Raw genomic sequence first — 11,873 nt, 5'->3', positions numbered from 1 at the left:
TCACGAAGCTGTTAGAGAGGCCAGAGTAGACAGGGAGTTCTGCTGATCCATCACTTCAGCTGGTGCAAATTCAACTCAGAAGACTCTGCAATGGGTTATGTGTGCAGGCTTGTTCTTGAAGACCAAGGAGCCCCTTAGGGTCAAAAAGCTTTGAGCCCCCCCCAAGTGTTAGCTGATTTGTGGCTTGGGCAGCGTTTGGCCAGGCGTTATCCTTGGCTGTACATGCAAATCCAGAGAGAAGTCTGTTGCTTCTCCGTGCACCTTCAGACTTGCCCAAAAGGCTCCTGACACCCCAAGAAGGCTGAGCTCCGTCCTGGGCTCAACCTGAGGTGCACAGCCAACTGCCGCCTAACCTCTGCAGCAGGGAGCAGTTGCATTAAATGGCATTTCCTCGGGTGAGGGAGGGGAACATGGGGGAAAGGACCCAGTAGCCATTGGAGATGTAAAATTAAAATGAATTTTGGTCATTTTAATAAATATATATCAAGGAAATTTCACTTTACTACAACAACACATTAGTATACAAGCATCTAATATTTAAGCTTAAAACATCAAGTGTTTATCAAATATTGGAAAAGAGCAGACATTACTAGACTATCTGGGTATAACACAAGAAAAATCAGTTTTTTTAAAAAATTGGTCCTTGTGGACAAATGTCTAAATGATGATCCTACTCATACACTGTATGAATGAGATCTATATTTAATATTATTATTATTATTATTAATAAAAAAAGCTTCTGTCTTGGAGAAATCAGGTGGGATTTATACTTTCTTTATTTGTCATTCTCCACAATGATAACCCTTACAAACCTGTCAGTTCCCACTCTCCTGACCACATAAAGGTTATCATTGATTTACGTCCTAGATACTCTCTTTGCGGTCGCTTTGGCTGGGGGGGAAATCTTTTTCCTGTGACCGCTGGGCTTAGTCACGAGAACTGTCCGGCTCGCAAACGTGACCGTGGGGCGCGCACGCTACCCCAAATAACCACGGCCCAGCAGGACTCGGGCTGAGCCCGTGAAACCCCGAGCAGGAGGTCTGTGACCCAGGGACCCGGCCGAGTCCAGCACCAAGCCGGGGGCCGCCCAGGGCGGCGTCCCCCCGGGGACCCCCGTGGCCTGCGCCGAGCTGGCCGCTCCCCCAGCACAGAGGTGAATTTCACCCTCTGGACAAGGACCAAGCGGAGAAGATGTCGCTTGAGCGCATGACGCTGTGGGAACAGGCAGCTATTATGAGTCAGCCGTGGCTTGGACGTGGCTATTTTGCCGAGCACATCCTGCCAGTTGTTACGGGGACTGTGGGAACTAATGAATTGGGTGGATCTAAGACACGATACTCTCGGTCCAACCCCGACTAATGTCTTCTGGGCATTTTAAACAGCACACTTTTGCAAACAGTCTACCTAGGGATGACTAAATGTTGTCCTTAGCCACTGAAATCTCAGCTCATTTCTCCAAAATGTTCTTTTTTAAAATTAAACCCCTTACATTCATTCAGATAAAATCATGTTTATCGCCACATTATCGATTAACATTGTGCTTTTTGCTTTCTTTTCTTGTCTTTTTTAAATCAACGGCAAAAGTCGTAGAAAAACTCCCGCATGCTTTTGCAATCTAAAAGAGAGAAATTATGCGAAACAGAATAAAGTATAAAACATGCCACTGGTTCATGAACTTCATTATACGAAGAAGGAAAAAAAAGAGCCCCAGCAACAGACAGTTGCCATAGAAACACTCAAGCATCGAATGCTTGTTTACAAGAGACATCTCTCTATTGTTTCTTAAATCCCTTCCTAAGGATGGCAAATCAAAAAGCAATTGAGCATCAAAAAGGAAGAACAGAGATGTTTGAATAGGAAGTTGAACTCAGTACTTCAAAGGTTAAAGGGTTCTAATAATATTGATCCACCCTGTGGGTTTGGGTTTTTTTTTTCCTCTGTTTAGGTTAAATCCCTGCTGTATCACTGATTTATACTTAATTTTCACGCTGGCAAAAATTAAGACAAAAAGTAAGGCACCAAAAAAAAACCTGCCCTGTATAACAACAAGCCTCATTAGTTATTACAGCCGAGGTGAAAACGTGCAAGTACTTGAGCTGCATGTTGTGTTTCTGATTATGATCCCATAAACAGGTTATTTCTTTATGCTATGTCCCATTTTGTCCGTTGAACAAGACGCTGAATCCAGGAACTCATGAGTATCAGTACAAAATGTGAGGATGGTTTATTCCCAGTCCATGAAGACAGTCCTTTGTCAGAACAAATACTGAGTTACAAGGAGCACATCACCCTTGCTGGTAGCATCAATTTGTTTACCAGACTTCTAATTCCTTGGTAAACATAACGGAGGTTCTTCTTAATTAATGGCAGACTTCTTGGGGGCGGGGATATATAAAACGATATGTTTTCCCCATCTGGCTGATTGGTATTTTCAGTAACGAAAGCTACACCATAGCTGTACAGACTATAGTGCTAAGCAGTAACGCAACTGCGTTCTTTATGAAGTCTCCGTATTTATAAATAGCCCGCTGATGCAGATCGTAGAGACGCTTTACGCAATCTGCTCTCCAGTCATTTAAAACTACACGTAGTGTTTGTGGCATGATCGTATCATTTGTAGAAAACTATAAAAAATCCATTCAAAATAAAAATTTGATAGACGAACAAACATGCTGCACATACTTCAACAGAGCAAGAAAGATGCCTCATATTTTACTTCCTTTGCTGCAGCACATTTTATTACTTGGTAAAGACTCCTTTTTCCTTAAGGATTTTTTCCAAGATTCACTTACGTTGCCCTTGTCATTACATCCAGTCTCAAAACAGTCATAAAATTTGCCTTTACATTCAAGAGCATGGCTGCCTCTGACAGGTTCACAGTTTAGGGCGACGCTCTCCCGCTCAGGTTCATTACCTCCTTTCTCGTCATTAAATTTTGCCTTTTCCTGATTACTGTGAGACCTGGCATTAGTGATGAATATTTCATTAGCAGGTATCTGGTCATCGCTCCTGTAAGAAGAGGCACAGCCAATGTCGTAATCCACCTGCTGGGAACAGCTTGGCAAAGAAATGGGGGGGGAGGGGGAGGAGGAGGAAGAAGAGGAGGAGGAAGAGGAGGAAGTATTTTCTGTACTAGCATTAACAGAGTAGGGTAGATTTAAGTAGTGACTGCCACACTCTTGATAGAAGCAGCACGTGTGGAGCTTCTCGTACTCCTCCTTTGCCATCCGAAGACGTTTTCTGTATGGACAGTCCTGAGGCACAAACCACTCTTGTGGCGAGGGGCCGCTGAAGGAGCAGGCGGAGAAGCACCAGTTGTTCTGCATGATGATTTCTCCGTGGATTCTCTTCATCAGATTGTTGATGAGGACAGATCTCCGCAGGTAGACTTCAGGATCATCAATGAATTTCAGCTTTTCCAAAGACATGTAAAGAATATGGGCCCGCTCCTCAAACACGGAGATTGTCTGAAAATGCAAAAGACAGAAGATATGGAACTGAAGGCAACCAGTTTTGTTCCAGGCAAGGAGAAAGAAAATGAAGCCAAGTATTCCCCCGTGTCACTACTTTTCTCGTTCTCTTTCCGAGGCGCCTAAAACTGGCTTTTCATTTTGCACACCCGTGTAGCTGGGGACCTGCTTTTTCTTGGCCACAGCATTCACCCAGGTTTAGGAGGTAAGTAGCTGAGCGTTACAGCACAGCGGCAATCACAGGGCACGGATCCAGGATGGGAGAGCAAAATCCAGATGCACACATCTGGCTCTTTATTTGCATTTGGGGTTAGAACATAAAATTGTTGTGCGGTTTTGCTCCAGTGATGGCTGGGGGCTTTTTGATGTAAACGGACCCGATTCCATCATCCCCTGGGGGACTTCTACAAAGCTCTGAAGCCAAGCGAAGGTCCCCTCCCGCAGCCTCAAGGTTTGCAAGACGCAGCCAGCAGCCATCGCCTCACGCAGCAAGCGTCGGAGCATTTCATCCACTGCCAGTGGAAGAGGCCCTCCAGCGAGGAGGTCTCCATTTGCCGAGCTCCCGTATACTGCTCGTGTACAAAAGTGCACGCAGGGAGGGAGGCAGGGAGAAACCCATCTGAAAGCATCACAGCATCTGGAGAGCAGCTGTTGGCCTGCATACTACACCCTGCGCTCTACAGGACCGGTGGGAACGCAGATAGGCAGGGACAAGGTCAGGAAACGAAGAGAGGATAGGGATTTGCAGAAATCCTGGCTCGACGCCCACAGATTTGTTCTCCCTTCCATGGTCCTTCCAGGACTCCCTTTCTCAGCACTGGCAGCATGAGCAGGTTACTGCCCCCGGGAGGCCCCGGATTCTGCGCTGTAATCGCTACCCTGGGAATCAAAATAAGAGAGGGGGCAATGCATGCTACTGTAAGCACTATTAACCAATTTTCATTTTTAGTAAGAATTGGGTTTGCGTAGGAGGAGAGCAGCACAGCACAAAGAGAGACTGCTCTAAATCCCCCCCATCTGTGGCTTGATCATTCTTCCCTTTCCCACATGGTTACAGCATTTTTGCAGAGTGGAAGTCGTAGCTATGAGGACTGAAAGAGCTTAAAGCACAGCTGCTTTTCACATCCATTCAGCTCTCCTCAGCCCTCTAGCTCTTTCCACAGCCTGGTCCTGTCTGCAGGGCTTAGAAGCAGCACAGTGCCTCGTAAAAACAAAAATTGGCTGTGTTTTCATGCGAGTTCACAGCTGAAGCTCTTCTTTGTTAGAGAGAGTAATCTTCTACAATAAATGACTCATTTTAAAGTTATATTAAGCCTATAGGTTAATTTGCGTCCTTTATACCTGCTGCAGCAATAGCCAGTGAAGCCATAAAAGCCTGGAGCAAACCAGTAAGCCTTGAACCGTGATCCTCCTGGAGACACGTCCTGGAGGGCCACCGGTAAGAACAAGTTGTCAAAGGCTTTCTGCTACAAACGTCTGCCAGCAGGCCTGGAGAGGGGCTCTGGGCCACTACGGGACAAGGAATCTTGGAACGCAACTCTTTCTTTACTGGGCAGCGGTGGTAAGAAATTCAGAGAAAGCTGGTGGGCATCCTCCCTTCCCTAGAGCTCAGTGTTGCAAAGTAGGAAACACATTTGTGCTGAACAGAAGAAAGTGGTGACCCAGGGTTTCTGACATGGTACACCTCCCCAACAGCACAAAATGATGTCTGGGACAGGTCTACCTTACCAACACCTCTACAACTGGTTTTTATGCTGTTAGAAAGGGATAAGTAACTATTCCTCCTCTTTGCAAGGAAAACAATCACTGATACAAAAATCCAGCAATCTAGCCAAGAAAAAAACTGGCTGAAATCAGAGAGAGTGATGTGACACGTGGGAGACACGCTCACTAACCAGAGCCCATTTTTCAGCACCCTCGGTGCTCTTTATCCATTGCTCTGGCAGCAGACCGAACACCTTCTGGAATTAACGGCGGGGCAGTTTTTCACCTTCCCGGTCAGGTACTTATTTCCAGCCAACACTATTTGTAGCTGAAAATTCCTTCGGCTACTCTAAGGTCCTTGGGAAGCAAGCTCGGCGTTACTGCTCGCTTCTCCTCTGCGAAAATCCCTCCAGGGAAACAGGATCTCACTGGGCAGACCTCCCCAGCCAGTGCCGGACGCAGCACTCGGTTCTCCTCGCATCTCAGAAGGTTGCCTCTGCGAGGCAGGTAAAGATAACGTATAAATTTGCTCTGCATCCTGATCTGGTTTAGCTTTCTGCCTCTGGGGCTCCTGTGGTACTACCGCCGCCCGTAAGCTGCGCTGTAATCAGATTACATGGTGTCCTCCCTATCGCCGGTAGTACGTGGGTAGCACTGGGCTGCCGTGGGCCAGGCACGACCCAGCAAGGTAAGGACGGTGTCTCAAGGCATCAGCTACCCTTAAGCACATCGCTCCAGGCGCTCAGTTCTTTACAGGACTGAGCCCTTAACGAATGAGAGCGTAAAATCTCTCATAAAAAAAGTCAGATTTCAATTTATGTACTCACTGGCCTGGGAACCGTTTGCTCCAATCCCGCCCCTGACAGCTTTCATTAAAGAAAATAAAATATTCTTTCATTTACTAATCTGTTCTTTCAGAGTTATCGGCTTTTTAATAAACGGGATCAAACACTGAAGGAGCTTGCACTCGCCTTCCAAGTCATTCTGTTTTTCTAGCGGATCTGTAACCCATTTGGGGTACAAGGAACCTATTACTGTTTTCTGCCCCGGAAAAAGTTCTGAATGAGTGGGGAATCACGGGCCCCTTTTTATTTATGTTCTTTGTTTCTGCTGTTCTGTAAGCATGGTATAAACTATCTAAGAACAAAATAATCTGGGGGGAAAAAAAAAGTTATTCTCAGCATCTCCATTTGCAGTTGTTCTAAATGAAGGAACGCCTTCGCTTCTTAAGCCATTCGATGACAATAAAACAATAAACGCGAACAAGCGACAACTATTTGTTTCTGAGCAAACAGCTGGATCACTCTCCTAATTTCGGCAGAGTATTCCAGCCTTCTGGAAGCGGGTCAGTCGAGTGTTACGAAGCATCTGAAACTCGGAGTAAAAATAACGACTATCAGAAAACATACTTTATGCGGACAGCTGCTGAGCGGCGGATGAAAATCCTCTTCTTCCACATATTTCCTTTTAAAGTATGTGATCTTGGATGTCGTTACAGGATTTGAAATTCCCCTGTAATGCGATCCTGTGGGTAATAAATCAGATATGACAAATGACATGCGGTTTGCCGGAGGTTCTCCAAACAAAATACTTTTCATTTCCCTTCGCGCTACAGGAGAACGCCGCCGCATATTTCCACATCCATCCGCAGCCATCAGAAACCGGCCCTCACCTGACTGACACAACTCCCGCCAGACGCGCCGGCCCGGGCAGCCGAGGGCTCTTCCGACCGGCAGCGCCGGCAGCCGGCGCCGTCCCCGGGGCGCCCGGCTCCGGCCAAACTTTCCCGCCCGGCCGGGCGGCCGCCCTCGCCACCGCACCCGGCGCTCCGCAGAGGCCGGCAGCGGCGGCGCCCGCTCAGCCCCGCGCACCTGCGGCCCCGCGGCCGCGCCACGCTCGCCCGTGGGAGAGCCCCCGCCTCCGGCCCGCGCCGCGGCCGCCCGGCCCCCGCCGCCGCCGCCGCCGCCGCCGCCCCGAGAAGCCGGCGGAGCCGCCGCGCCTCCCTCCGCGGACGAACCTCCGACCCCCGCCCGCCGCCGCGGGGCCGGGCGGCCGCCCGGGCGGCCCCCCGCGGCGGATCGGCTTGGCCCCGGCGGTGCCTACCTGCGGCGGGGGGCCCGGGGGCCGGCGGGGCCGGGGGCGGCGGCGGGGCGGCGGCGGCGGCGGGGCCGGGGCGGCCGCAGCAGGGCGGCTCCCAGAGGGCGCGGTAGGCGGCGAGGTCGGCGGCTCCCTCGGCGGCGATGGGGCGGCCCAGCCGCTGCATGGGCAGCACCAGGGTCATCGCGGGCGCCGGCACCTGGAAGCGAAGCAGCGCGGTGAGCGCCCGGCACCCCGCCGCCCCTTCACCTGAGCCCCCGCCCCGCGGCGTTCCGCCCCCCGCCCCCGTGGCACTCACACCTCGCTACGCGCGCATGGAAAAAACACTCGCGCGTGTGCCTTCCCGGGACACGCGGGGCTTTCTTCCTCCTCACGGCAGGAAAAAGGCCGGAGCCCTCCCCCACAAAGGGCGCGGGGTCCCCCGCACCGGGAGTTTGTGCGCGCTCCCCCCACGCCGCCCCCCGGCCCCGGCCCCGCTCCCGCCGCCGCCCCGGCCCCGGCCCCGCTCCCGGCCCCGGCCCCGCTCACGCACCGGCACGGATCCGCTCACTGGCTTCCCATTTTCCCCCGGCGGTGCTGGCACGGCGCGCTCGGCACCGACGGGCGTGCGAGTCCGTGTGCGTGCGTGTGTCTGCGGTGCGTGTGTGTGCGTGAGTGTGTGCGTGTGTGCGAGAGAGCGCGCCCAGCAGCTGGGGATCGCGTTCCTTTCTTCTTTCTTCCCTCCCCAGCGAAACAGGCGGCAGAGACTTAGGTAGTTGTTTCCACTAGCCCCGATCGGACTGAACTGGATCTGCCTCCAGTCAAAACACTGCGAGACTAAGACAGAAAATTGGCTCCGGTTTCAAGCCGTGAGTTGCGGTCCCACCGGAGCCAAGCACAACATCGGCGGAGCAGGCGGAATATTAAGCAGGAGCGGGGACTCCAGGGCCAGCGCCAGGCTGCGAGCTGCCTCCTGCCGCGACAGCAGGCGGGAGGGGAGGGGAGGGGAAGGGAAGGGAGGGGAGGGGAGGGAGGGAGGCAGGGAGGGGAGGGAGCAAACTTTCGGCGAGGGGCAAGGGATGAGTTCATAGTCACCTACTTCTTGGCAGAGGAGCGCGGAACAATGCGCCCAGACGCGGCCCGGCCCCTCCCTCGCCTTCCTCCTCCTCCTCCTCTCTCTAAGAAAGCGGGATGTAGTTTCCCCTCAGCGCAGCCCTCCCGGAGGAAGACGAGGGCCCGGGCAGGCAGCGGGAAGGAGGGGCCGCAGGTGGGCAGGTGGAATTTCAGCAATTGTTTGTGTTAGCAGCTGAGCGCTCGCTAACAAGAGGAAAAAATAAACCGCAGCAGAAGAGGGAAGAAAAATAAATCGTTCACATCTGCCAGTTGTTTTCTTAAATCCTGGAAGAATGCACAAGGCTGCTACTTCATTAAGAAACGGGCTTCCAGCAGGCGCTGACTCTCTGTTCCTTCGATGCATGCATGCGTGGGTCTGCCCTACACCCCTCAACGGGGCAGGAACGGGGAGGTGAAGGGGAAATCCCCCAGCAGCTTGCCCTACTAAAGGCCACCAGACCTCGCTGCAACCGCGCTGACGGGTGCCGAAGCCCCTTCCCCAGAGGCAGCTTACTGATGGAGCGCTGCATGTGGCTCTCAGTCGTTTTCTTGCAGTAGCCCGTTAATGCCATCTTGCATTTCCTGGGCAAAGAAATGACGACAGGGGGAATGGCAAGCCACTAGACTGGCCCATTGGAAGTTATCCATGACACGGACAATATATATTATTTATTCCCCGCACCTTTGTTACCAGCTGAGTACCAACACATGGAAAGACTGGTCAAAACAACAAGCGGCTCAGTCTGCTGACCTAAGAGCGGGGCCAAAAAGTGGCCCAAGAACCAGCTAAAAAGTCATATATTTTATGGCTGAAAAGATTACACTGTCATTAGAAAGCACCCATGGACTCCTCTCATTAATCTGCACCGAGGAATCACTCACAGGGAGACATCAATCTTCTCATGTTGGCATGATGTCAACACTCAGTGTTTGTCCTCGGAGAATAAGGGTTGGAAGAAACTCACTGCTGCTTTGGGAAAGTCAGGATTTCTTCGCTCGTAATGAATTCAGCTTCTCTTTATGGAATTTTTTAATGAGAATCGGAGATTTCGACTGTGCATTTCTTTTTACCATATTTCATCACAAATAGGTCTTTCTATGCTTAAGCAGAAACACACAGGAAGGAAGGAAGGAAGTGTTGGGATGCCTTCTGCACAGTGCTGCTGATTTATCTTGAAACACTGAGGTCTCTGGACAGCCAGTAAAGTAAATGAACTGCTTCTGCTATTTACAATGTGCAAAATTAATAGAGGCAGGCCAGTTAACTTCTGTAAACAGTTACTGTCCATGCACATTCTCCATGTTTCCAAACTGATCTGGTTTCAGCTGGGACACAGTTAATTTTCCTCCTAGTAGCTGGTATAGTGCTGTGTTTTGCATTTAGTATGAGGATAAAAACAAGGTATAAATAACAGAGCTTCCCTAGGAAAAAAAAACCAACAACCAGAAGACCAAAGCCCCAAACCAAGCTTGTAGGTCTAAGCATGCATTACAAAGCTGTACAGGTGGCACTCAGCTACAAAATAAGCCCCATGTTGTAGCAAAGGAATTGCTTCAGCACACAGAAGCTGAGAACCAGGCTTCTAAAAGGGCTTGTGACTCTGGGCATGCTATTTCCTCCGGTTTGATTTGCAGAAGCACGGATTTCCAGCTGCTGCAAATGAGTGGGAAGGGAGCTGCGAGTGCTCAGCACATGGGAAAAGTCAGCCTCCGTGAAGGTAAAGTTGGACACGGCAAAACTGGAAGCCTGAAGTACGAGGTGATATTTACTGAAAAAGCGCTGCCGGACCTAGCTCCATAAACAGGACCTCTGGCGTTGCTCCCAAAGAGCCAACCTGCTGTTTCTCCCCATTAAGGGTGGCAAAATCCGCTCCCGAGTATCTTGCCAGAAGTCACGCAGCAAATCAGTGTCAGAGCCAGAAATAGAACCAGACCTCATCGTCCTCCAGCCATAAGCCCAACCCATTTACATTACATTATCGTATGCAATGGAGGGATTTCATCCAAAATCCCGTTCGTTTCAATGAGGCTTTGCAGACCAGCACACGCATTGTTACTTTTCCATTAACGCCACTGGAAATAAAGGATGAAAGATGTACATGTGAGCATACAATACATTTACTCTACAAAATTACAGCAAAAGGTTGACACTTAGGGCTGGATTCAATTTTGAAAAATCCATTTGGGAGCCTTGTGTGGGCTTCAGTGGCATGGAAGCCAGGCATAGTTTTTTATTGAAGCCAGCCCTCCATCCTTAGGCTACCACAATTTTTCCATTTTGTCAGCCAAACACATGCAGTGTGAGGACACCCCAAGGCATCTACAGCAGCCTGAAGGTTAAAATGTCAAACTTTTTCCGAATGCAGTTTTACACAGTAAGACTACTATACATTGCTACGCTACTCCATTTGCTGGGGTTTTCACTCACTATTCCTCCAGAGCCATTATGATGTTAATGAGAGAACTGTAATGATGCCATTCACATTATAACAAGCTTGATGCGATGTCAGTGAAAAGGGCTCTTTATACAGTTCCAGAATGCCTCTAAAAATCCAAACTTAAATATAAAATGCCTGTGACAATAATGCTGCAGATCTCACCAAGATCAATAAAGACAAGGGGACAGACTTAAGACGACTATTCCTTTCTTTACTCCTGGGCTTGTACCCAAGTACTGCAGCGGTTTCAGTCTTTATCATATATTCTGGAGCGTTTCCATCGCATAACAATACAGCTTGAGGAGAGAATAGCATTTCTTAACTGCACTATAGCATTGTTAACATCTGGATTGCAGTGCTTAGAAAACAAAATTGCCGTCAGTTTGGTAGCTGTTACCTTTCTGGCGTTATAGAAAATTTACACTGCAGAAGCAGTCAGAAATCCCACTGCACGAGCATTGCACGCAGGCTGTGCAGACCCACAGAAGGCAAGTGACAGCCGGAGGGAGGAAGGGGAAAGGCACAATCACATACCCAGACTGGTGTACATACATTAAAACCAACAAACCCCAACTATATCACACTTAAACAATTCCAGGATAACCTCATTGTTAACTATCTACTCTTTATGCTTGCTGCAACAAAGTTCGGTATCGCCAGCTTGGCGGAGGGAGGCAGGGCATCCTCTGGGCAAGAGCGTCATGGAAGAGGGCATAAAGGCTCCCCTGGGAGCAGCAGATAAATGCACAAGGACGCCAGCACCATTGGCGAACGGAGCAGAGCCATACAGTAGAGACAATGATGGAGCGATGACAGCTAAGGCGGAGCTGTGACAACCTAGCACTTGAAAATAAAGGACTAGATGCAGGCAAATAGGGAGGAAAGGCGGGAGGCGGATTGGATCCGACCACAGCGGTGGACAGGGAAGAGGATGTTGGGAGCTTGTGTTTGAATAGATCAAACTGGCTGATGTGTCACAAGTTCAAGGAGGAGGAAGTTACAAACAGAGATGGGAGATAACGAGGGCCTTGATTAAAATGTTTATTGTCTGGATAGATACGCATGGATTATA

The 11,873-nt window shown here is 50.0% G+C and overlaps 1 protein-coding gene across 1 annotated transcript; it reads right to left on the bottom strand.

Annotated features, from left to right (window-relative positions):
* Positions 1 to 474: 474 nt before the first annotated feature.
* On the bottom strand, positions 475 to 7,930 carry SERTAD4 (SERTA domain containing 4). Its single transcript, XM_075496352.1, has 4 exons — positions 7,804 to 7,930; positions 7,278 to 7,470; positions 6,584 to 6,699; positions 475 to 3,467 (listed from the first exon to the last, which is right to left on the bottom strand). The coding sequence occupies exons 2-4, from the start codon at positions 7,453 to 7,455 to the stop codon at positions 2,706 to 2,708; spliced, it is 1,056 nt and encodes a 351-aa protein (XP_075352467.1). The 5' UTR covers positions 7,456 to 7,470; positions 7,804 to 7,930; the 3' UTR covers positions 475 to 2,705.
* Between the last annotated feature and the right edge of the window lie 3,943 nt (positions 7,931 to 11,873).

This window comes from Mycteria americana, chromosome 3 (assembly GCF_035582795.1).
Source record: "Mycteria americana isolate JAX WOST 10 ecotype Jacksonville Zoo and Gardens chromosome 3, USCA_MyAme_1.0, whole genome shotgun sequence".
Lineage (NCBI taxonomy): Eukaryota > Metazoa > Chordata > Aves > Ciconiiformes > Ciconiidae > Mycteria > Mycteria americana.
This window is presented reverse-complemented; position numbering and strand designations above follow the sequence as displayed.